The following is a 24,968-nucleotide window of genomic DNA, read 5'->3' on the forward strand; positions in this document are numbered from 1 at the left end:
TGCTTCGAACAAACCACCATAACCTGTTTGATATAATTTTATCCAATAGTTTAGATAAGCATGGATTTAAGGAAATTGGCCGGTATGAATCGATTTCAATTTTGTTTGATTTAGGTTTTAATATAGGGGTTATTATAGCAAGTTTGTATGATTGGGGTATATGGGATTGGAGAATGCTATTGTAGAAATTAAGCAATCTGTTTGTTACTGACAGAGGAAGTTTAGAGATCATAGAGTACGTTATTCGATCATAACCAGGTGTTTTACCTTTGAGGTTTTGCAGAGCGGATTTAAGTTCGAGTAAATTTATTTCTCTTTCAATTTCTAATGCTTTGGCGTCGGAGGTTTGTGGGAACGTAATGTTGAGAGATATATTCTTTTTATCTTGAAATAATAGAGGGAATTTATTATCACTAGATGAATTAGACCAATGCAAGCCAAATTCATCTGATATTTGTTTACGATCTGTAATGTTGAAAAAGGGTGCGTTGAGACTCTTCAGGCAGTGAATTCCGTGTTTTGTTTTATAACCACTAAGTCGTTTTATATTAGCCCAAATTTTTTCCGTTGGAGTGCTGGGGTTGATTTGGGAGGTAAATTCTTCCAATGATTTTCTTTTGGATTGTTTAAGTTCCCTTTTAAAAATCGCATTAGCTCGTTTGTACCTCATCACAGTGCCTTGGTTAATGTTTCGTTTGAGGGAATTCCAGCACTTATTTTTTTGAATACGAAGCTCCTGTAGCTTTGAGTTCCACCATGGGACATTGTGGGTGTACTTATTTGGGTTAGATTGGGGGATGGAAGCATGTGCGGCTTGAAGAATAATTTTATTGATATTAGCGGCCTCTTTATTTATATTATCGGCTACCGGGCGGTTGCAGTTGTGTTTTTCTGAGTGTTGACTGAATGATACCCAATTGGCTGTTTTAGTAATAAATCGGGGTTTTTGGACTTGAGAGCTAGGCTGCTGAGACTCAAAAAGTGAGACGAGTATAGGGAAGTGGTCGCTTCCACATAAGTCGTCCTGTATAGACCAATTGCAGCTGACCGCAATTGTGGGGGAACAAATTGAGATGTCGATGTGAGTAAGAGTATTGTGTGTGCTAAAATGAGTTGGGGAGTTGTCGTTAAGGATAATGAAATTAGATTGAGAAATGAAGTTGGCTAGGGTTCTGCCTCTGCGATTGGTATAGACGGATCCCCAATTGGGATGCCTGCTGTTGAAGTCGCCCATAATCAGGCTAGAGGATGTGAAAGTACCGAGAACATTTTGCAAATTTGTTGTGTTGAAGTTTATGTTGGGTGATATGTAAGCAGATATCACATTGAACTGTTTTTGTGAGTATATTTTGACTCCGATAGCTTCGAAATCGTTATTTAAGGTTATTTGCTCGTGCTGGATGGAATTGTGAATAAGAATGGCAACCCCTCCAAAAGCATTGGAGGAGTTAAGGGTATAAATGTTAAAGTTAATTGGAATAGGAATTGGTGAGTTTGGTTGAATATGCGTTTCCTGTAGTGCTATCACTTTTGTATTATGTTTCTTTATTAGCAACAACAGCTCATTATAATTGTTAAGATAGCCTCTAATATTCCATTGTAGTATTTTAAGCTTCATATTTTAGCTTGGAGATAAACTTTAGATATATTGTTGCTGTATACGTAAATGTAAATCTAAGTATGGTTAAATTAAAATTTATAGTTGTTTTGAATAAGTTAATTGGTAATAGAAATGAGTGTAAGTGTGAGTGATTTATTTTGGTAGTTTTTATAGTTTAGGTTCTTCGTCGGAGTCGGATATGGGCATGAAATAATCGTTTTTTTTTAGTAATTCTTGAGTAATTTTGCTGCATGGTGAGATAGTAGAAAGGCTTTCCAGAATATTATTGGTTTGTTGGGATATGTGGTGTGGTGAGTTTTGCGTTTGTTTGGCGTTAGCGGTTTGAGTGAGTGAGTTTGATGTTGTTTTGTTAGTAGGATTATTTAAACTATTGGTTTCGAGTGAATTCTTTGTTTTTTGTAGTTTTGATATATTAGTTTTTGTTGGTGGGGATGTAGCAGGGCGTTTTCCTGTTGTTGTACTTGTTGTCGTTGGTGATGATGGTGTCTTGTTAGTGGATGTTGATTGACTTGTTATGGTGACGTTTGCATAAGTGCTTTTGGATTTTACAGTTTGTGTATTATTTTCGTTGTATTTGCGCAGTGCTTCGCCCATGGAGCATTTTGTGATGGTTTTGATTTTTAGAATTTCTTGAGTCTGTTTAAATCTTGGGCAGTCTTTGTCTGACGATGCATGATCGCTGCCACAGTTTGCACATTGTTTACGTGTACAGTCGGATGGAGAGTGGGGTGGAAGATTGCAGCCTTCGCATGTAGCAGTATTGGTGCAGCGTATTTTTGTGTGTCCTAGTAGTTGGCAGTTTTTGCAGCGCATAGGTGTTGGATAGTAAGGGGCGACCTTAACTTTATACCAAGCTATGTCGATGACTTTGGGTAGGTGGTAGAGGTCAAAAGATAAGACAATTTTGCCAGTAGGAACAACTTTGCCCTCAGTCATGCGGGTAAACTTATATATACCAGTCACGCCTTGGATTTTAAGTTCCCGCAAAATCTCCTCCTCGTTTACTTCGTTTAGGCAAGGCGCGTATATTATTCCCTTTATTGTGTTTAGATTGTCTTGATATTTTGTTGTCACTGGACAGAGGTTAGCAATCGTTTTTAACTTTAGAAATTTCTCAGCTACTTTTGAGTTACGTGTTAGTATCAGTAGTGAGCCGTCTTTAAGTTGTTTAATGTTTTCGATTTGGGTAGATATTGCGTCTAACGATTTTTTAATTACGAAAGGACTGAGTTTTTGTAGTTCATTATTAGGTGATTTAATAGTTATGTATTTGGGTTGATTGAGTGATGTTTGTTTGTATGTGAGCGGCGGAAAAGAGTAGTCGGAAGTATAGTCGTCAAATTGGCTTAGTAAAGAAAATCTGTTTGTTGTTTTGTCTGGCGGTTCTGGTTGTAATGGCATTTTGCTGCTGTTGTGTTGTTATAACTGTTTGCTTTGTTGTTTTATGTTGTATACGGAATCACAAAAGTGTACAAAAGCGAGAGTAGGATAATTTAGAGTTAACTGTTATGTATAACTAATTCGCGAACTACGAACACTTGTTAGCACACGTCTGAATAGATTGAGAGCTAGTCGATGGTAGTTATTTATTTATTTACTTCAAATATAATTATAAATAATCATTAGAAAATCAAGACAACTAGCAGCAGAGGGTATCGGCCTGATGTGGTGTGCTATGCTCGCCAGTCGTGGTTGTTTGGTATGAAAATACATATGGCATCACTCCAAACGCCAGTGCATTGACATTTCTTAATCGCGAAAACTTACACGGTTGAAAGAAAGAGAGGGCATTCTATCAGCCTTTTTTCCAGTGGACTTTTATTTTCAACACTACGCTGTTTTGTTTGATTCATTCACAATTCCTGCTAAAGCACCTAAATATAAAGGACTAATTTACATTAAATAACAGAGCTAATAGTAACAAGGTAAATTATTAATGAAGAGTTTCTTGAATATTGGCTTAGAAGAAAATTAGATTAGCAGACGTCAGCCGAACAGCTGGGCGAAATCTGGGGTGAAAATAAAAACTGAAATTTATGTACATATATACGTGAGCTAAACCTTTGCTAGACATTTTCGTATATTTAAAAGCAACAGGTAAACAGTTTGTGTGTTGTACGCTACAAAAATGCAAATAATACTTATCTCCCAAATGTGATACGTCATTTCAACTCAAAGTACGAACGTTTACTCTTATTTTTTACCATCTGTATTTGATAAGATATTATCTGTGAGGAAAAATACAGTCTTATACTTATTGATTACTAGCAATAAATTATTTTTGCATTGGGTTTCAGCTATAAAAAAAATCAGCCGAAGATGCTAAAAATTGTTTCCCAAGGAGTTTCGCAACGTATAGTCGCTGGATTGGTAGGCAGCGCTCATAATAATTACCAACGTTTGCCACCCAGCGCAACTAAAGCCGCACAGAAATTTATATCGCAATCTTGCTGCTGCGGCCGTAAAGTTGTGGTCAAGGATCACTATGAGTTTGATCAAAAGGTGAATGCTAAGTCTTAAATTTTCAAATGTCAAGTGCATTATGTAATCAATACGGCTATTTTATTATTGAACTTTCAGGTAATAAATAGCGACAACCCAGTTGTGGTAAACTTTCACGCAGAGTGGTGTGATCCTTGCAAAATTCTTACTCCAAAAATGAGTGAACTTCTGGATGATTCGGAGGAAATCGACTTGGCTACTATAGATGTGGATTCAAATATGGATTTGGTGGAAACATTCGAAGTAAAGGCCGTACCTGCAGTGCTTGCTTTCCGAAATGGTGTGGTTGTTGATAAATTCATTGGACTAGTAGATGCAAATATTATAGAAAAATTAATCAACAAACTAAAACCCAAGAAAGAGCTTTAAATCGCAACAACCATCATCATTAAAAAAAAAATATTTTACTGTAGTTACAGTACCGAGGAAGGTACTGAAGGTTTGCTGAAATAATTGTAATAGAAATAATTTTCCTATGTTGAGTTTGTAAGTAAAACTTTATTTACAACATTGTACTCTTCTGTTAAGTATATTTTTTACATTTATTCCAATAATAACAATTTTTCCTGATTTAAGATATAAAATTAGGCATTACGATGTGTTTAGTATCATTTGAAAGCACTGATGTGCGACATTAACCATAATTAATATAATAAACGAAGTGTAAATTTTTTGGCTTCCTACAATTGAAAAAAATACCCCATTTATTTCTTGTTAAAATTTTTGAAACAGGTTATTAGACAATAATTCATTAAATCTTACAGTTGGCTCTTCCTTAAGGGGTTATACGCAGTTATGACTTTCAAAAAAATCGATTTTTTTATTGCATTTTTGTAATGTACATATATTCAAAAGTATACGCACGAAATTTGAAGTAGATCTAAGCAATACTTTCGGAGTTATACCTAAATATGTAGAGATGCCTCGGCACGTTTTAAGGTAGGTATTGAAACTTTAAACGAGTTTTTTTCAAAACGGCATTTTTCAAGTCGGTGTACACGATATCTCGAAAACGGCTTGTTTGATCGGTCAACCGTTTTAACTCAATCTTTAAGGATACATTTTCTAGTAATTAATCTTTCCTTTTGTAAATCTGATACTTATTTTCCATTTTATAATCAATTTACGGCCAAATTTTAACGTAAAAATCGAAATCATTTCTTTTAAAAGCTGCCATTTTGTGAAAATTCACTATTTTGATTAGCCGAACGATTAATTACTAGATAATCTAATATATTAACAAAATTTGTTTGGTTTTTTGATTTCAGATAATCCAATCCTGAGTTACGATGTACACCGTAAATCGTCTTTTTTTAAAGGAGGTTCCAGAAATCGCCTGCAGCGCGCTCTATGATCAACATTTTCATAAATAAAAAATTTTGTTACGTTCTTGAAGGATGCTTTTATAACCGCCAAAAATTTTCAAATTAAAATATTCTGAAGTTTCTTCAGGATAAATCCTTGACAACCCGTCTTTTATTTGCTTCATAACTGCGTATAACCCCTTAAAGAATATAGCTTTCTTTAGATTTGATTTTTTTCGCTAAATACTATAACTAGAAAAAACTGAGATAAAACTTAATTTTCGAAATAAAAACCGTGTTTTTGAAACGTTTCATTTGTTAAATTTCTAATAAAAGCGTTAGCGATACTACAATAATGAATATAAATTTTCTTATGATTCTAATACGTGATAGATGACTATCAAATGACGTTCCCATCTTAACTAAATAGGCACCTACACCATTCCACTTTCTACCCGCTGCTAAAAATATGTATGTTCGACATTTTTTCCAATCAATATAGTGACCAAAGAATGTTTCTCAGACGCCTTATTTGCATAGCTTCAAAACTCTACTTCACTACTGGTTTCCCTCAATGACTACCTAAATTTCCTTCAGCCATTTAACGTGCCAGTTGTATGATCAAAGCGGCGCACATCTCGAAGAATTCCATTGTGTGGTGCCCTGTGGGCTGCTGCGGCATGGCACCCTGTACACTTAGTGGCGGTGGTGTCAAACTCTCCAATATAACATCATCTCCCTGCTCGACTTCATCGTTAGTTAGAGACTTAAAATCTAACAAGTAACTCTTGGAATCCACTTGATATAGCTGAAGCGACATCTTGGAGAACTTGCCTGTCTTAAGATTTTGGCGACGCACACGCACATGATACGGATTTATGATCTTCCATTCATAATCAAGAGCCTTCATGGCACGATACACTTCCTGCATAATATCGTTGGGCTTACTCTGCGATCGTATTCCCAAATGCCATTTAGCGCGCTTAATGGGAGTACCGCGTGCTGCTTTCTCGGGGAATGCAGCACCGCCCGATGCCTGTACCGACATGGCAAGTTGACGTTCGCGCATCGGTGCAATGCGTTCGGGATGAGGACGCATAGCGCCGCTAGTGCCGCCGGGTGTCGATGTGCCCGAAGTTGAGCCTCCACCTGTGACTGTGGCTACCGGCCCAACAGGCTCCGACCTTTCACTAGGCGAGTGAGTGACAGGTGGTGGTGAACCGGCGACGAAAAAGTTGTTAATCTCCGTTTTGGCAGCCTCGTCAGCGAATCGCTTGTTGTCAATAATTAAATGGTAAGCAATAGCCAGCTGATCGTGTGGATCGCCGCTGAGTAGCGCATTGTGCACCTCAGCCTCTTTTACGCCAAACTTGCCGCAAACCTCGGCAACTGCAACCGTGTCAATAACGTTCGAGTCCTGTTCAATAGATGAGGGGAAGAGGTATGAAGGTAAATCCTTTTGGAACCACTCGTGCTTTTTAATCTCCTCCATTGTAGCCCGTTTCAAAGGATCTACTTGCAGCATCTGACACACCAAATTGACCACCTGCTTATTTAGATATTCTGGTATTGGAAAAATACCCGATTTGATTTTTCGAAAAAGTGTAGGTACATGTTCGTCATCGAATGGAAGAGTGCCGCATAACAGTGCGTATAGAATTACACCGCATGACCATATATCTACTTCGGGACCAGCATAGAGTTTGCCAGAAATCACCTCAGGCGCAGCATAGTTCGGGGAGCCGCAGGAAGTGCGCAAGAACTCGCCATCTAACATCATGTTAGACAAACCGAAATCGGCGATCTTCACATGCAAATTATGATCAAGCAACAAATTTTCCGGCTTTAAGTCGCGATGTACCACCATGTGACGGTGACAGTAGTCTACACCGGATATTATCTGCTGGAAGAAGCGACGTGCTTCGTGCTCCTGCAACTTTCCATGCTTGACTATATAATCGAAAAGTTCGCCACCGCTCACGTATTCCATAATCATAAAAATATCAGTAGGCGTGGAAATGACCTACATTAGAAGAAAAAGCAATAATAATAAATTGAAACAGATGACGTAAAAAAGATAGCAGCCCTTGTTGGTCTTTGTAATTCCACAACTAACCAAATCGACAATGTGTACACATACCTGATAAAGTTTAATGATGTGCGGATGCCTAAAGAGCTTCAAATTCTGTATCTCCCTGCGAATTTTTCCCACGACGTCGAGACTTTTAATCTTCTGTCGATTTAGTATCTTGACTGCCACTTTGTGGTGAGTCATCTGATGCTCGCCAATCTTTACCTTACCAAAGGTGCCCGTGCCAAGCGTAGCACCCAGCAGATAGTGGCCAATTTTAACGAGTGGTTGAGGGCCACTACCCGTGACCGCCTCGGCTGCGGCAGCACGTGATTGTGGCATAATGGCTAATGTGCAATTAGTAGCCGATATGCAAAGCTGTCCAAGCCTATAGAAGTGATCTTAATAACTTCGAGTGCTCCACTATGGTACGATGCTTCGGACTTCTGCTGAGGTCACGACAGTAAACGGACAAACACACGAGTACTTGTTACGTTTAGATGTATATTATATATTTTCCGAGCTCCACTTCCCTATCGCATTATTTTTCTTATGAATCTTAAAACTCTCTGCCACTGCTGCTTAATTACGCTGCTAGGGCAACGGCTGCTAATACGGGAAAATTACCTTCAACAAACATTTAAATACGTTTAATGGCACCTCGTTTGCGGCTGAAATGCTTTGTTCCAATTTTTTAGCTAGTAATTTCGATTTTCGTACTTATTGATGCAATTATGAACGTTTCTCACACTGTTAAAATTTTTCGCAATGACGAGTGACAGAGAACGCAGAGAACGCAGAGAACGTTCATCGGTTTATCTGCGAATGACAACCTCGAAAATTTTCCAATTGTTTTTGACAGACGGGCACGCAAACACAGGGCGCTGTGTTTAAAAGTACGGATAATATATACTTGGTTAATGGGTAACTGTTTAAAAATACAATCAGAAACTTACCAATAACAGTTTAGGGAGCAAAACTTATCGGATATTTAAAGTCAAATTTAGAACAGAATTCATGTTTGTAATGTTAAGTCTTTTTGGTCTTCAAAAGTTCCCTGCAATAATTACGGATACATCTCCAAACAATGTTCTATGTCTCTGTGTGTATTATGACATCACTTTCTATATAAATTTAAATTGGGATGTATGTATTATATAATTTGTTTACGCTAAGATAAAGTAATAAATGCCACAATTTACCGATTGCTGTATTCGGTTATGCGACTCCCAGCGACTCATTTACCTTGCCCACTTGTTTTTATAGAGGTGCGAATGTGTGGCTTCTTGTTTGTGTTTTGACAGTTGGAGCTTTTGTTATTCTGCTGCTGCTACTGCTACTACTGCTGCTAATGCCATTGAGTTGTTCAGTTTGTGTCGTTAACGTTGTTGGTCGGTTTAGTTCGTTTCGATTTTTTTGCGTCGAGTCGCTTTTTATTTGTTCATGTAATTACTAATATAAATAAAATTACCTCGCACATTTAAATATAACGTGAAAAACGGATTTTGTATTTCTCTGGTTGGGAACAGAAAGTGGGTAATTGTGAAAACGGGTGTGTTAAAATATCTGAAGGATCTGCAATTGCGCGTAGCGCAGACAAAGAAATCACGTAGCAGCAGAGAAATAATCCAACGTCAGCAAAGTAAATGCCAGCGGCCGTCAAATTGCGCATTGCTGCGCAGTGCGTAAAAGTGATATTTTTCCGGAAAACAGATAGCTATTGTAATTAATAATTATTATCAGTGCAAAAAGTGAAAAATTGTTTTTGTTACCAATTCGCGTCCGGTGAAACGCAAAATAATTCTAAAATTTTCTCATAAATCATATAGCTGTGTGGGTGTGTGTGTAAACGAGTGCACTTTCGAAGTGATTTTAGTTACAACTTAAACTAAATTAAATTGCAACGCAATGCTTCTCATACCATTTACGTCTGCGCAAAGCGTATACGCCTATCTCATTGTCTTTATTATTACATGGGGCAATATGCAAAAGGGCGTCGAAGCCGACGCAAATATTACTGCTGCGGCCGGCGTCGCAGCTGCTGCTGAGGCAGCGGTAGCTTCTACACCACCCACAGCGATTGTGGAAGATGAATCTTTTATAACCCACCCACCGCCGCATTTTCTAAGCAATGGTGAAATAAGTGCTTTATTTGCGAAGCTTCAGGATCTTTTTCCACATCTCGCTTCGAAATATTCCATCGGCAAAACGGTGAAGGGTCGTGAAATGTATGCGCTTGCGTTGACAGCACGCAACAAAAATGACAAAAATGGTAATCTGTTGCGACCGCTGGTTAAGGTGACTGCCAATATACACGGTGATGAGACGCTCGGTAGACAAATGGTGATATTTCTAGCACAATACTTGACAACAAATTACGCGAACCTGCCGGAGGTGCAACGGCTGCTGAACAACACTGAAATCCACTTATTGCCCAGTTGCAATCCTGACGGCTTTACGGCAGCAAAGGTAAGTATTAGCTGAAAAATGAAAATATGTAATAATAATAGTGCGAGTAAAAACTTAAGACACTCAAATACATAATCTACTGCTCATAAATAAACGCGATACTTACAGGCACTTGTTTCAAATAAGGTGATGAAGATTGAGGAAGCAAGTACCTGTCAAGAGGATTATTGCTTGAGCAAAGATTATACCGTCTTTCGAAAGAAAGATCTAAATCACAATTTTGCCTCACATATCAGATTACTTCCATGTTTTTTCCGCCTACTGCTTTAAAATTTTTCTGTTTTATTTGCTTCGGTTGAGAGGTTGTAGTCCGAAGTAATGATATGATTAATTTAACTTCAATTCATTGTGTATGCAAGCGAAAAACAGATGTATGTACCTATTACACAGATAAAAAGAAAAAAACCAAGAAGAAAACCAAAATCCTCTCTCTAATTTTTTATTATTATGAAAACCAAATGTACCATTGCAGATGGCGATTACTTGGCCTGTGAATGTGTGTTTTGCTTTTTAATTCCATCATCTTAAAATATCGTGCATTAATAACATTTGTGCCTTAGCCACATTCTGAGGCAACATATTGTATTGCAATAATCAAACTCAATAATGAATTCGCGAAAAAACTAAAAATTTTCATAAGAGTATACCAGTGTTAAGCCTTTTATACAAATCTGTGTACATATTCGTAGTAGAAACATAACACTCATTAACACTTCTATGTATACATTTACACATTTTTAACCATTTAATGATCCATTTCCTTCAAGAAATGTTTGCTCCCATTTTTTGTAGCCAATGACTACAATTCATTTTTTATTTCTAGACTTACTGTTTAATATTGCTTTTCGGTTTTACTTCTTCTCTCAGTAAAATTCTTTCTACAGAAAAAGAAAGTTTGAAATTATTAACTAAAAATTATTTTTCCCAAGCAAATCTAAAATTGCTTTGATATACAGTGTTGGGAAAATAATATAAATAAAAAAATGTTCAGTATGTACATATGTATATACTATAAATTTAGTTTTATATTTAAATTCACATAAAGTCGTTTCTATTATTTTTTTCGACACTGTAATCTCCTAAAAATATGCATAAAAATGCTGGTTTGTTAAGGTTTCGCGATGAGAAATGAATGTAACAAAAATAGACAAAGATGCTTGTTTCGAATTACCATACAAAATTTTAGAAATGCAAAACAAGGGAAGTCTTGTTTTCGATTTATAATGATAAGCGAGTCAATATGTATTTTGATGATTAACAAAATATTGGCTTAACTAATAAAGTCAAATATATAATTAATAATAAAATATAAATCTTATAGTTTCATGTCGCCTCGGAGCGACTCCTATGAAAATTTCCTTTTTCAAAGTAAACAATTATGTGCAAAGCTTATTCTATCAGCTTTTTCAGTGAACAATTTAAGAATACTATTTAGTTTTATTTTATTGAAGATTTGGCATTTTTTATTGGAAGTTTTTAATTTAGCAAAAAATACCGAGGCATAATTTTGAATAACTTTAAAATATATTTGCAAAATCAGCTAATGTATAATTAAACACATCATGCATATGTAAGTGTGTACATACACCCCACACAACAGACATGTGATAAGCCGGGTTCTGCCTAAATGAATCCGAGCCGAATGTGGGATTGTTTTTATTCATTATACGAGTATACGACATATCTTTATCTCCCGTTTGCATTGAGGTTTTTTTTTGTTTGTAGCTACAAATAAATGTTACTACTATGTATGTATGTCTGTATGTATGCGCGTATCAAAATGTTGCTGCCTCAAGTATCTCAGTTGTTGTGCGCTAGTGTGAAGTACCACTATCTTCTTCCAATAACATCCTTTAATGACTACCGAGAGACTGAGAGGTAGCTGTCACAGTTTCACGAAACGAACTGTGTATTTGTATGAAAATGCAAATAATAGCAATAAACAATGTAAGAAATGATGAAGACAAACAGCAACAACACAAGCAATGAGATATACATATTGCATGTAGATAAATTACATTACACACATATGTATGCATATGCGTGCAAAAACTACATGTAAGTAGCTACAAACCATAGCATTTTGTCACGTGCCTTCTCTACTTGTGATAAGAAGGCGGGCACAACCACTCAATAGTGGAATGAACTGCGAATAAATGAATCGAAGCCAAGTCAACGATGCGGCCTAGTAAATGCCTGTGTTTTCTGACTTTTTTTCTTGTTGTAACTTCCACTTGAAAATTTCAACAATAATGGAAAATAAATTTCAAAATTCCAGAATTGCTTGAAAAAATATCGACCATCAAGTTCGAATGTTTTCTTCCGGCAACGCCGTTTCTTTAGACACTTCTTACTTTTTATTTATTGTATAATATATTTTTTGTTTTGTTTACGCTATCATTTGTGTGTGTCTGTGTGTAATTTTGAGTCATCTTCATCAATTAAAATAACCAATTGTTTAGATAACGTTCCCACGACAGTCGGTTCTACGTTACCGGAACGGCCAAGGACTGTCACTTCAGGAGTATATGTATGTATGGGGAATGATTATGCTGCTACAACAACAACAACTGGCTTGGCAAAGGCGTCAGCGTTTAAATCGTACGTAAGCACTTACAGTTGTGTACAAAGTAATATGTACCTATACAAAAGTAAATAAAATTGGAAGATTTTTGCAGTTAACAAAACTAATTCATTGCTTATAAATTATAGAAGTAATTTTTGTGCCATATTTTTTTTGTTTCACAGCTTGCTTTAGTCGGTTAATAATGTCGTACTTGGTCCGATTATCTATATTGAGATTTATAAAAGCAAATTTTTCAACGCAAGCAAGTAATTGAAGACCTGCCAGATTTATTATAACAAAGATTTATAGACACAGCTGACTAAAATGTTGGCACAGCTTTTGTTAGTGAAATATTCAATTCAATATTCGGTTCATCTTAATGACATAAGATATCGATTTTTAATGATAACTTATTTCGTATTAACTGTAAGATCGCCTTAAACAAGAGTCTCTGAAAATTGTTTAACCTAATCTAAGCTAGAAGACGAAAAGAATATGTACTTTCTCGAAATTCGGCTGGTTATTTTAACCCGAGAACGGACTACGGTTCGTTCTAGCCCAATATTTTATCGAAAAGTACTGTATATTTTTTTGTTGAAACAATGGTTCAGTGTCTAAAAAATAACACATTTTATAAAAGTTCTCTGCTGATTAACACAGAGAAAATCAATGTCACTGAATCTAAGCTTTACTTGAAACCTATGCCTTTCACTTTCAAAAAACACTTTTGAATACCTGTACTTTCACGAAATAATTTGTCTGAGAGAAAAGTTGGCTTGTTCTGGCTTCGTACAACAAAGCATTAACTTTCTTGAGAGTAATGACGTCTTTCGAAAGTGTTCAAATGTATGTATAATATTTTCTAAAGAGATTATTCTTTTTGTAACGCGTAGGTCAAAAAATTACACCGTTAATCGGTGCGGGTGTTTTTCATTTTACTTGGGTGTGCAATAAATTCTGATTCTTAGTTGTGCATAATTTTATTTATGTGTTTTCCCATTTATTCCAATGTGTTTTTGTTTTTACCAAACTGTATTAACCAAAGGGAAACAAATATAAGACAGCTAGTTTTTCTATAGGCTTATTTGGTACTTATGTTATTTTAGTTTTTTAAATAAAAAATTGTATATTTAAATTGAAAAGTAGTAAAATTAAAAAAAAAAATTGCCGAAAACTTGTCCATTTTACAATACTAATACATATACATACATACAGGGTGAACGATATGAAGTGTTACCAACTTCACACTGCTTGTATCTGTGTAACAACTCATGACATCAACGTCAAAATTGTTCTAATGACAGTTCAATATATTGTTTATAAGCCATCAAAAGCATTTGGGTCTCAGTTTTGTTGAATTTTTTTTTCTGTAATGGAATTCAAACGTAATAGTGTTATATTTGGCTGGAAAATCACAACCAGTCATTGTTCGTGAGCTCAGTCACCTCAAAGTGAATAAAATGTTTGTGTATCGCACTATGGAACATTACAATGCTACCAGTATTGCAAAACGCTATGAAGGTGGACCAAAAAAAAACCGCAACAACGCCAGAAATGGTTCAGAAAGTGAAGGCTCGACTTGAACGAAATCCACGTCGAAGTGGAAGAAAAGTGGCCAAAGAACTGAAAATATCGCAAGACAGCATTCGACGCATATTGAAAAATGAGCTCAAGGTCAAGGCTTACAAGTTCCGAAAAGCACACGATCTTTCACCCCAGCAAAAAAAAGCTCGGTGCGAAAGAGCAAAGGAGTTGTTGCGCTTGCACGAACGTGGCGAATTTCCCAACATTGTGTTTTCTGATGAAAACAATTTTCCAATTGAGCAGTTCATAAACACTCAAAACGATCGTGTTTACTTGACCGAACGCTCATACGAGAATTCGAGCAGCATGCAACTCATTTTTTGATCGTTTGAAGGCTACAGTCAAGGCAAAAGGTCATATCGAGCTAAAGTGAATATATGTTAAAATTGTAATTATTTTTGAACAATTTTGCCCTTGAAATCAATAAAAGCTACGGTGTGTTATGGTGTTTTGAATAGGAAACACTTCATATCGTTCACCCTGTATATATGTATGCAAAGCAAGTGGCTTCTGATGCCGCAGGTACAAAAAAAGTTTTTATTTTCATGCTGTCAAATAAGGATACGTCAAATACTTATTCCACATTGTTTAATATAATACTTTGGTTTTAGCTTAGTTGCTTTAAATGCCGCTTTACGCCTATTATTCGTTATAAACTTTAAGGTTTCTTGCTGGTGCCCGTAAATGCTTGCTGACACCTTCTGCTGCCTTCTTTGTTTCTGTTTTATGAGTTTTTTGCCTCGATTGCTTTAGGGTTATTTTCGCTTAAATATTTTGCTTTCTGTTTTATGGCTTGACTTTTCAATTTTCATCTTATTTTTTTTTCGTCAAACCTTTCGCTGGGCAGTTGCGCTTTTTTTATGTTTTGTGATGCCTTCAATAAATTCTTGGCTTAGAAATAACTGCATTTAAAGATAAATTGTTCCTTCCTTTCTTTTGTGGTTACGTTTCTTTATGATTTCACGCTTTTCGGAATATATATATTTTTTTTATATTTTTGTATTCGTGCTTCTCTTTATTCCTCTATTTCGCCTAATTTTTCATCTTTCATTGAATTTTATTAGATCTCTATATGAATTTAAAAGGCATAATTTTACATATTTCTCGTTTTTTACTTTTTTATGCCAATTTATTGAGATGACGCCTTTCACTTCACACTTCTTCTCCTCAAAGGCCCCCTACAGCGTTTTATTGAGTCACATTTGAAATGTTCCAGTTTTTGTTATTGCTCCATGGCAATACAACCACTTCTGAAAGAAAGTCGTCAGTTAGGCAGCGCAAAAAACCATATTATCATATTTTAAGCTGAAATTTCATATTTTTCATGACCTCAGCACCCGTCGCTGATAAGGTTAGATTATTCAGTAAATTTCCATTTAAGGAGACAGATACCTGTAAACGGCCGTATTATCCGCCTCCTCCAAGCATGAGAGGCATACCGGGTCCTTGATGATTCCAATGGTGGTCATATGCTGACCCCATGGGTTGTGTCCTGTAAAGATGCCGACCATCAATTGAATGTCTTTCCTTCTAAGTTTTAGTGGAAAGTTTGACAGTTTTCTGTTCGGACTTGCCACAAAACACTTTGCAGTTCTGCAGCGTTCCAGACTGGACCATCGCTCTTTATGTAAATTGCCTACATAATCGCTGATCCAATTCTTGATTCCTGCGGAACTGATTCCGATTATTGGCTCTGGCCCCTGTGGGGCACCGCTGATCCACGGTTGGCCAATTCGTCGACGATTTCGTTTCCTTGAACACCGGAGCGTCCCGGAACCCATATAAGTACAAGCCTGTTTTGTCTTGCGACAGAATTAAGCTTCTTCTTACATTCTTGAACAATCTTTGAGGTTTGCTTCGCGTTCACCAGGGCCTTCAATACAGCCTGACTGTCACTGAAGACTCCAATCTGTTTCCCGATCCATCTCCTCTCGATTATCCATTCGGCTACTTTCAGGATGGCAAAAACTTCTGTTTGGAAAACAGTTGCCATTCCCCCCATAGCATAGGAGTAGGAGTAGTTTTGAGTGATTTAGGATATGTATATAAAAGAATTACAAAAAATAATTTCATAGAAAATAATTTTTTATTAACAACCATAATATTACAATACCCGACATCCGTTGCTATTAAATATCAAGCAAAATTATTTTTATTAATTTTCTATCTCGAACCGTTTTTGAACTTTGCATTTGGGTCATAGTTGAACAGCTTATGCGAATTATGACGACTAGAGTGTGCTATAAATAGTGGGATATATATTAGAAAAAACTAAGACTTTTTTAGATTAAATTTAAGCAAATATTCGATTATTAGTGACAAATGAGAGTGGTGGTGCGGCCTGGGGGCCGTGGGAAGGGAGTTTCATCATAAAAACATGCCTATAACCTTCATTGGGTGAAAATATAAATGTATAATAATTTTTACGTCATTTGGTGTTGTCGTTTCGTAGTGATGCGCGGACAACGTACAGACATTCACCTTTATAGTATAGATGAAGAAGTCAATATATTTTTTTCTAAATTGGCATACAGTTTATACATTAAAATAATATAAATTTTTTTTTTATTTTAATCATTTAAAATGGCGGATGTACACTCAATTCTTCCAGGAAGGTCACAGCGGGGCTTCTCAATCGGCGGGCATTGTAGCATCGGCGTCAGTGACCTGAATACAAAAATCAAAAATTTTTTTTGTTTATTAATGTCATAATTACTATATGAATTAACAATAAATGGAAAAAAAATCGTGGAATAAAATGCTTAAAAAAAATGAATTTTGGGGCGATTTTTCCTACTATTTTTGCTTCGAAAAAATTATTTTTTCCAAAAATGTTCGAAAACTTGAAACACATAGAAAGTAATATCATTAAAAAGATGTGTGCGAAACTTCAGGGGATCGATCAATAACTTTTCGAGTTATCGTGTACGCCAATTCGAAAAATATAGTTTTGAGAAAAATGTGTCTAAAATCGGCAACGTAACTATATTTCTCCCAGCGCTCGAACGCAAAGAACAGAGTCGTCACGGTTGACGATCTATAATATAAGAAATACTTAAATTTATGTTCTAAATTTTTTTACATATTCTTAATGGATTATTTTAGCATTTTATGAAAAAAATGTATTGTCTTTCGAAATTTTACATGTATGTGTCCCCTTAATAATGCAACCTTTGAATAATAGATCATCCAAAACAAAAAAATAAAAATGGGTTTGTTAAAGGAAACGTTTCTTGAGGCATCCCTGGGATGATGTTTTTTTTCGATTTTTCAACATTTCATAGTATTTGGTAGTCACAACACCGATTTTCGCTAAACAAATCTGCTAATTTATTATTGTAATATTGTTAATGTAAGAATTTATAAAAAAAAATGAAACCTCCAGTTTTTGAGTTATAGCGTATAATAATAAGTTTTAGAAAAATGTTATAAAGTCGAGCAGGTAAAGGACACGACCTGAAGTAACGAGGACTCAAATTCTCATAACTTTGTCAATTTTACTCCACAATGCTTCTTAAATTATTAATCATTCATTTAAAAAGTACCTCATGCAACTGATTCAGCATTGTAAACTATGTTTTTTTTTTCAACTGATTGAGGTGGCTCCTATTACGTATGTCCGTTGACAGGTAATTAGAAACGCAGTATTTTGACTACTTTAATTTGTTTCTTAGTTTCTAACAATTTTTTATAAAAACAACAAATATCATATAAGTCAAAATTTAAAGCTTTGTACATTTTGCATTAATCACTAGCTCACTAGTTTCCATATTTCCAGTTCAGTGTAGTCTTTTCTAGGAATTTTGCACTCCTCTTTTTAATTTTTGTTTTCCACCAACACTCACTCACTCACTCAGCAGTCATTTGTATCCCACTGACAAGTCAAATGAAACTGGTTTTTCCTCTTTTCTCTTCCATTATAAAGCAGAATGATACACCGCAAACTGAACGAAATAAAGCAATCGTCGTTATTTATGTAAATAGCACACGGAACGGAAATGACAGCATTAGATATGTTAGAGATGTGCGAGTTTCAAAACAAATTACGCCAATTTCTCCGATCCCACATAAAAAACAAAACAAAATTATGGGGAGCAATGTTTTTGATTCCAAGTTTTTTTTAATTTTTTGTCTCTGAACGTAAAATAGAACGTTTTTCGGTTTATTATCTGAATTCTACTGTGGACGTACTATCGAATAAAAAAATGCTTCTACTGATACGAGTTCTATCTGCATTTAAAAAGGTCACAAAAGCCAATACAAACACAAATACAAAAATTACTTATGTGCAAGCAAAAATATTCCAAAGAAATCTGCTGCCACGAAAGTTGCTCTAATACATGGCATCTGTAGCGAGAAGGACAACTGCTGACGTATATTTAGCTAACCCTCGACCGCATATCCTGTCGTCCTTCCGTTATTATATACTACGGTTGTTTTTGCTATTTACACATACAGGCTTATTTGTATGTATATAAACATATGTACATATTTATTATTGATCTGTTCATTCACAAATTGATTCATACACAATGGAAGCTGAATCTTTGTAGATGCCAATTGACGTCGTTTTTCTTGGGTGAATGACAGTCTAAAAACAAAACTGAAGTAAGTCGTAAAACTGCGCAAAGGATATCATATAGCACTAGAAAGCTATTCTTGGGCTATCACGCGTCACATGCAAAGCGAAATTTTTAATAGATATGTATATATATATATACTTCTTCTTCTTCTTAATTGGCGCGATAACCGCTTACGCGATTTTGGCCGAGTTTAACAAAGCGCGCCAGTCGTTTCTTTCTCGTGCTAACCGGCGCCAATTGGACACACCAAGTGAAGCCAAGTCCTTCTCCACCTGATCTTTCCAACGCAGAGGAGGCCTTCCTCTTCCTATACATACATACATGTATAAATAGAAGTACATGGAAGCGTTGGCGTAATAAAAACTTCTCATGCAGCATCTGCTCTGTATTAAAGTCAAATTTCAATATGCGTGTATTGAAATTCTGGCCTTATCAACTTTTCTAAGTTGGATATTTGAGATTCCGTTTACACGCAATAGCTGCTTTCGATTCGCCGCTTCTCTGCTCGCTAGAGAACTCCGCTGCTCGCCAAGAAAAAAAATTGAATGTAAAAGCAACAACAGTTTAGCAATTTTCAATCAACTTTCTTTCAGGCGGCTTGCTTAATCCAGTGTATTCAAGTGTAGTCAGTTGCCTTTATAACGAAGCCGTTGGGACCGACCAAATACTTCGTTTTAGGGGAGCTTCCATTATAGAGGAATTAAAAACGATGAGTTGTTCTTGGCAATCAACTACTTGAAGTAGAATTTTCTTTTTGTTTGTTATAATGGTTAAGAGGTGATATTCCATATTAAATTTTTTGCGTAAGCGATAAGGTATTGCTTGTCTCTTTACTAAGGCGATAACCTCAATTTAAGGGCACGTGTAGAAACAATTGTAATGCAAACATTTACTGTTACATTGTTTTAAGTTCCCCATGCAAATTGTTTTTGAACTTCGGTAAATTCGACATACGTTATTGAAAAAAAATGTCACTTGCATTTGAACAAATTCGTTATAGGTGAGTTGTTCTGTATGGGAAAATCTGTTTCGTCGTTAATGAATTCGTTACGGAGAGGAATTCGGTATGGAGAGGCTCTAATACAAGGTGACGCAAAATTAATCACCCTATCGGACGATTTATAATTTTTGCAAATGGTATCGCCCATCAATTATATCTGACACTTGTGAACTAGACAGCTGCAATATACAAATGGATATCAATGGTCAAAATAAAGATTTCCATCACTCAAAATCATTTCTTTTAATTAGGAAAAAAAGTTATTCAAAAACAGAATTGGATGATTAATTTTGCGCCACCTTGCATAAAAAAAAAAAAAATAAAAAAAAAAAATAAATAATTGGCGCGTACACTTCTGTTAGGTGTTTGGCCGAGCTCCTCCTCCTATTTGTGGTGTGCGTTTTGATGTTGTTCGCAAATGGAGGGACCTACAGTTTCAAGCCGACTCCGAACGGCAAATATTTTTATGAGGAGCTTTTTCATGGCAGAAATGCACTCGGAGGTTTGCCATTGCCTGCCGAGGGGCGACCGCTATTAGAAAAATGTTTTTATTAATTTTGCTTTCACCGAGACTCTAACCAACGACCTCTCTGTGAATTTCGAATGGTAATCACGCACCAACCCATTCGGCTACGGCGGCCGCATAAGGGGAAACTACAAAATTGTTAGTATAGTTAGTATAATTAAAAAGAATGAAGTGGAAAATCGATACAAAAATATCTAAGTGAAAATCTCTGCCATAATTGTGTGGAAAAAGCTCACACTTCACCGCATACATGATGACTTAATCAACTTCAGTTTAAACGTTTTAACAGACCAGCCAGTCATTTGACCACCACAAGAGCTTATTGCTCACAAGCGAATGCGGCAAAATATATATGTATACTGGTGCGCATTTGTACACACACAGTTGCTAACTGCTAGCTCAGCTCAACCCTTCTGCAAAAACAAATCGAAAGATCGATGCTTTAGCTTCCAGCTGACTTTCGGTCTAATTGGCTACCTATCGCCTCATGGCAATGGCCGATTGCCAAATCTGGCTCTAATGTGCATAGCGCTTGTTGTTTTTGTTCTTTTTTCGCGATTAGTTTTTGTTAGTTTTGCAACTAGAAAATATCATGTGACTAAATGAGTCGTGCTTTTGTTGAACTATTTCTGTTTCTTAGTTTTACATGCCACTCAATGAAGTTGTGTTTAGAGAGCCAAAGTCGCGAGCTTGGCGGCTCTTTGTTTTGATGTTTTTGGAATAAAAAGAAAGTTTCAAATGGCACAACAAAAGGTGCAATTGAATATGCAATCTTTAAAAAAAATATATGTAACCTTGACAAACTTCCACAATTCATTAAAAATTTATTTGAAAATCTTAATTTGCTTTATCTTTTTATCCGCTTTTTGGCTTTGATTGGCGGCTAATTCGGAAAGTCGTAGCTGCTAATATACATTTGGTCTTGTCTAATTTTTCAAGCATTCCACTTCATGGCACACATGGGCAAACATACATACACACGCACATTTGCATATATATAAGTTAGTGCTAAATGGCTAATGCTTAGCTTAAGGGGTTATACGCAGTTATGACTTTCAAAAAAATCGATTTTTTTATTGCATTTTTGTAATGTACATATATTCAAAAGTATACGCACGAAATTTGAAGTAGATCTAAGCAATACTTTCGGAGTTATACCTAAATATGTAGAGATGCCTCGGCACGTTTTAAGGTAGGTATTGAAACTTTAAACGTGTTTTTTTCAAAACGGCATTTTTCAAGTCGGTGTACACGATATCTCGAAAACGGTATCTGATACTTATTTTCCATTTTATAATCAATTTACGGCCAAATTTTAACGTAAAAATCGAAATCATTTCTTTTAAAAGCTGCCATTTTGTGAAAATTCACTATTTTGATTAGCCGAACGATTAATTACTAGATAATCTAATATATTAACAAAATTTGTTTGGTTTTTTGATTTCAGATAATCCAATCCTGAGTTACGATGTACACCGTAAATCGTCTTTTTTTAAAGGAGGTTCCAGAAATCGCCTGCAGCGCGCTCTATAATCAACATTTTCATAAATAAAAAATTTTGTTACGTTCTTGAAGGATGCTTTTATAACCGCCAAAAATTTTCAAATTAAAATATTCTGAAGTTTCTTCAGGATAAATCCTTGACAACCCGTCTTTTATTTGCTTCATAACTGCGTATAACCCCTTAGTTCCACCAGTACGCCAGCTAATCCCTTCACAAGCTTAAATGCTTTTAAAGCGCGCAGATAAACACGTTGTACTGTCATTTCATTCTACATGTGTATATAAATACATGCATACGTATATATGTACAAGTATGTACTAAGTACTAGTAAGTACGTGGTTGCATGCAAATCTTGTAATTTCTTCCCTCATCCGCTAATTTAGTTGTTTGTTTACACGCGCACTTAACAACTTGTCCCGAAGTAATGAGTATTGCTCAAATGTAGAGCTGTTCTCACCATTAACTCCATTTATGTATTTGTTGTTTTTTCGTCACTCTCTCTTTTCACATTTGCACTATTTCTTGAGCACATAAGCTTTCTTTGCGCCATCTGCATATCAAAGCTCTCTGCGCTCTGTCTCTCTTTTCTTTGCGAGTAATGCTTTTTCCAATTTAAGCTCCGCTTTTTCTATGCGATTTCTTATTACTAACAAAAAAAGTATTATTTTTAATTCGTATTCAAGTGCAAAAAAACACAACTGAAACTTCTGGCTAAGGTCAGAACAGCACGTATGAATTCTTGTATTCACTTATAGTTAAATAATATCCTCATCAGTCAATTAGTTCCATGATAAAATCTATTAACGCTTTTGAAAATGTTTTAAAAATGGTTTATGTGTATTTGCAATATTGTTTATCAAATGCTTATCTAAAGCAGAAAACGATAATTTCGCCTAAAATACAAACAATTTGAAAAAAAATAAAAATAAAAAAATTTGAATCCAACCGCCGAAAGAACTTGTAAATTTCGTGAGCTGCGCTACTAACACTGACGGTCAAACTAATATCAGTAGGACATATTACCAAATTTTAAAGTTTTATTTCTTAATTTTTATTTTTTAAATTTCTGGACATGAAATATTCTAGGTATGAAAAAAATTGAGTATTCCCCTTTGAAACTATGAACTAGACTTTTGTAAAAAAAATATAAAAAAATAGTCAAAACTATGCATCATGTTGCGCAACTGTACCCATTTTCATCAGCCATTGTTTTCACATCTGGATCTTACATTTTTACTAGAAATTCTGGGTATGCAGTTTTTTACTCCAAAAATGTCGAGCATTCCTTATATAGAACGTAAACTATGCATTCTATTTTTGGAAAAAATGGTGAAAAAATTAATTAAAAAATAAATAAATAATCAAAATTATGCATCAGGTCACTGCTATTATCATATTTTACTCATACAAGCTACTTCTGCTTGATAAAATGTTCACCTGTGGAAGTTTTTTGTAGACTTTTTTCTATCTATTTCAAATCTTATCTGTCGATGTTTCAAAATCACAAATGTATTATGATGAAAATTTTAAAATATAAAATTTACTACATTGAGGCTTTCTTTTGTTTCACTTAGAAAAAGTTAGACTCACTTAAAAGAACTTTATTTTTGAAATTTTAGAATGATTTAATTGTTACAAGTTTTATAAAATCTAAAAAATCCATTTATACAAATATGGGAATAACTTAAAATTTTATTGAAAAATATGCCAGAGCATTTTAATATTTTTCGCATATAAAACGTTTCAATTACATTTTCTAAATTTCCATAAATTCATTAATTTTTAATATGCGCGAAAGCATCTCTTTCTTACTTCAAAAGCTTTAAGCTAGTTTATCAAAGTTTCATCATAACAACACATAAACTATCATTTTCCAACCATTTTCAAAGTTGGTTTTTGTTTCTTAATTAAAAGTTACTAAATGAATCAATGATTCGGCTTTGAATAATGGCGGGATATCGGTTGATCCTTAACTCGCTATTACCACACCGAATATTAGTTTCCAAGGTACCAATCGTAGCTGATAATGCAAACCCCAGCATAAAATATTTTCTCATGATATAACTTTGATACTAAAATTTTTTATTTACAATTTATTTTAATAAATTTAAATTTCCTAAAGTAGCTTTTGAAAGCTCCAAACTTTTATGTTCGAATTTTCGTTTTTAAAGTTTTTTACTATCTTTTCAAGATTCAAATGTGTATCCAAAAAATTTTGATTTTTCATTTCAAAATTAATTTATTAAATTGAAATATTTTGAGGTGGCTTTTGAGGCGTTTCATGCCCAAGATTAATTTTTAAAATTTCTTTAGTTTAGTTTTCGGCTTTCAAATGTGAATCTAGATATTATATAAGATTGTTCATTTCAAATTCAATTTACTAAATTTATATATTTTAAGGTAGCTTTTAAAAGCCCCAGTCGTCGACGCACTTTTTTGCTCAAATTTGTTTTTTCTAGTTTCTTTATAAATAGAACTAACTTTAAACTCTCGCTCTGTAGTCTCGAATTTGTATCCATAAAATTTAGAAAAGTATGTACAGAGATGCTGCTCATAATTTTTCCCTTTTTCCATTTTTTATATTTGTATTAGAAATTATAAATCGGTAAATCGTTAATATCAATATTTTCAAATTCAATTTTTTTTTTTTAATTTCACTTTACTACTGAATCTCTAAGATCAAACTCAAACTTAAAAACTCTAAACTCCGACTTCTAAAAAATTTAAAAATAAAGTTACAACAAAATTTTGAGTTGAGATATCTTGAAGCTATTAGAAAAACCTCTAGTTAAATTCAAAATTTTTCATTATCTACTGGGGAATGAGGTGAACGAAAAAAATGAAATTGTTTGGCGTACACTATTTTTCCATTTAAAACATCTTTATTACTTTATGGCTTAATAATACACAATTTTTGTTTAATCAGCTTTAAAAAATGTATAGTGCATGGGATACATTGGGAATACATACACCAAATTGGCACATACCTACACATCGAAAATTACTGATAATCAAACTAGTTTTAGCCCGATAAGCAAACAACTACACAACACCAAACGAGGGTGTTGAACACCGATAATGACAGTTATAGGTACATAATTGTTTACTTGAGTTAATAAAGTAAACAGAGAGTGGTTTAATTGCACAGGAGTACAGTGAGAGACGTACTCATACCACTCACTTTGATAGCATGAGATGCTAGAGCTAAGCTGAGTGCAGAAGAGCGATGAAATAGAAG

The 24,968-nt window shown here is 34.9% G+C and overlaps 4 protein-coding genes across 7 annotated transcripts in view; 2 read left to right on the forward strand and 2 right to left on the reverse strand.

Annotated features, from left to right (window-relative positions):
* Positions 1 to 1,768: 1,768 nt before the first annotated feature.
* LOC128857739 (uncharacterized) lies at positions 1,769 to 3,022 on the reverse strand. The gene has a single exon (XM_054093482.1). The coding sequence runs from the start codon at positions 3,020 to 3,022 to the stop codon at positions 1,769 to 1,771; it is 1,254 nt and encodes a 417-aa protein (XP_053949457.1).
* Positions 3,023 to 3,373: 351 nt separating this feature from the next.
* Positions 3,374 to 4,607, forward strand: LOC128859254 (thioredoxin, mitochondrial). Of its 4 annotated transcripts, none has more exons than XM_054096107.1 (3): positions 3,374 to 3,546; positions 3,919 to 4,123; positions 4,202 to 4,607. In XM_054096107.1, the coding sequence occupies exons 2-3, from the start codon at positions 3,941 to 3,943 to the stop codon at positions 4,490 to 4,492; spliced, it is 474 nt and encodes a 157-aa protein (XP_053952082.1). In that variant the 5' UTR covers positions 3,374 to 3,546; positions 3,919 to 3,940; the 3' UTR covers positions 4,493 to 4,607. The 4 variants fall into 4 exon arrangements, with proteins under 4 accessions (XP_053952082.1, XP_053952085.1, XP_053952083.1 ...); XM_054096110.1 differs by lacking the exon at positions 3,374 to 3,546 and adding an exon at positions 3,590 to 3,718; XM_054096108.1 differs by lacking the exon at positions 3,374 to 3,546 and adding an exon at positions 3,715 to 3,798.
* On the reverse strand, positions 4,602 to 8,331 carry LOC128859253 (5'-AMP-activated protein kinase catalytic subunit alpha-2). The gene is made up of 2 exons (XM_054096106.1): positions 7,568 to 8,331; positions 4,602 to 7,450 (listed from the first exon to the last, which is right to left on the reverse strand). Exons 1-2 carry the CDS (start codon positions 7,838 to 7,840, stop codon positions 6,029 to 6,031), a joined length of 1,695 nt encoding a protein of 564 aa, XP_053952081.1. The 5' UTR covers positions 7,841 to 8,331; the 3' UTR covers positions 4,602 to 6,028.
* A 515-nt stretch (positions 8,332 to 8,846) lies between these two features.
* Positions 8,847 to 24,968, forward strand: part of LOC128859252 (carboxypeptidase D) — a 60,148-nt gene continuing 44,026 nt past the window's right edge. The window contains exon 1 of the mRNA XM_054096103.1: positions 8,847 to 9,967. Within this exon, the coding sequence (XP_053952078.1) occupies positions 9,407 to 9,967 (561 nt within the window). The 5' untranslated portion in view covers positions 8,847 to 9,406. The remainder of the gene's footprint in view (positions 9,968 to 24,968) is intronic.

This window comes from Anastrepha ludens, chromosome 3, assembly GCF_028408465.1.
Source record: "Anastrepha ludens isolate Willacy chromosome 3, idAnaLude1.1, whole genome shotgun sequence".
Classification (NCBI taxonomy): Eukaryota; Metazoa; Arthropoda; class Insecta; order Diptera; family Tephritidae; genus Anastrepha; species Anastrepha ludens.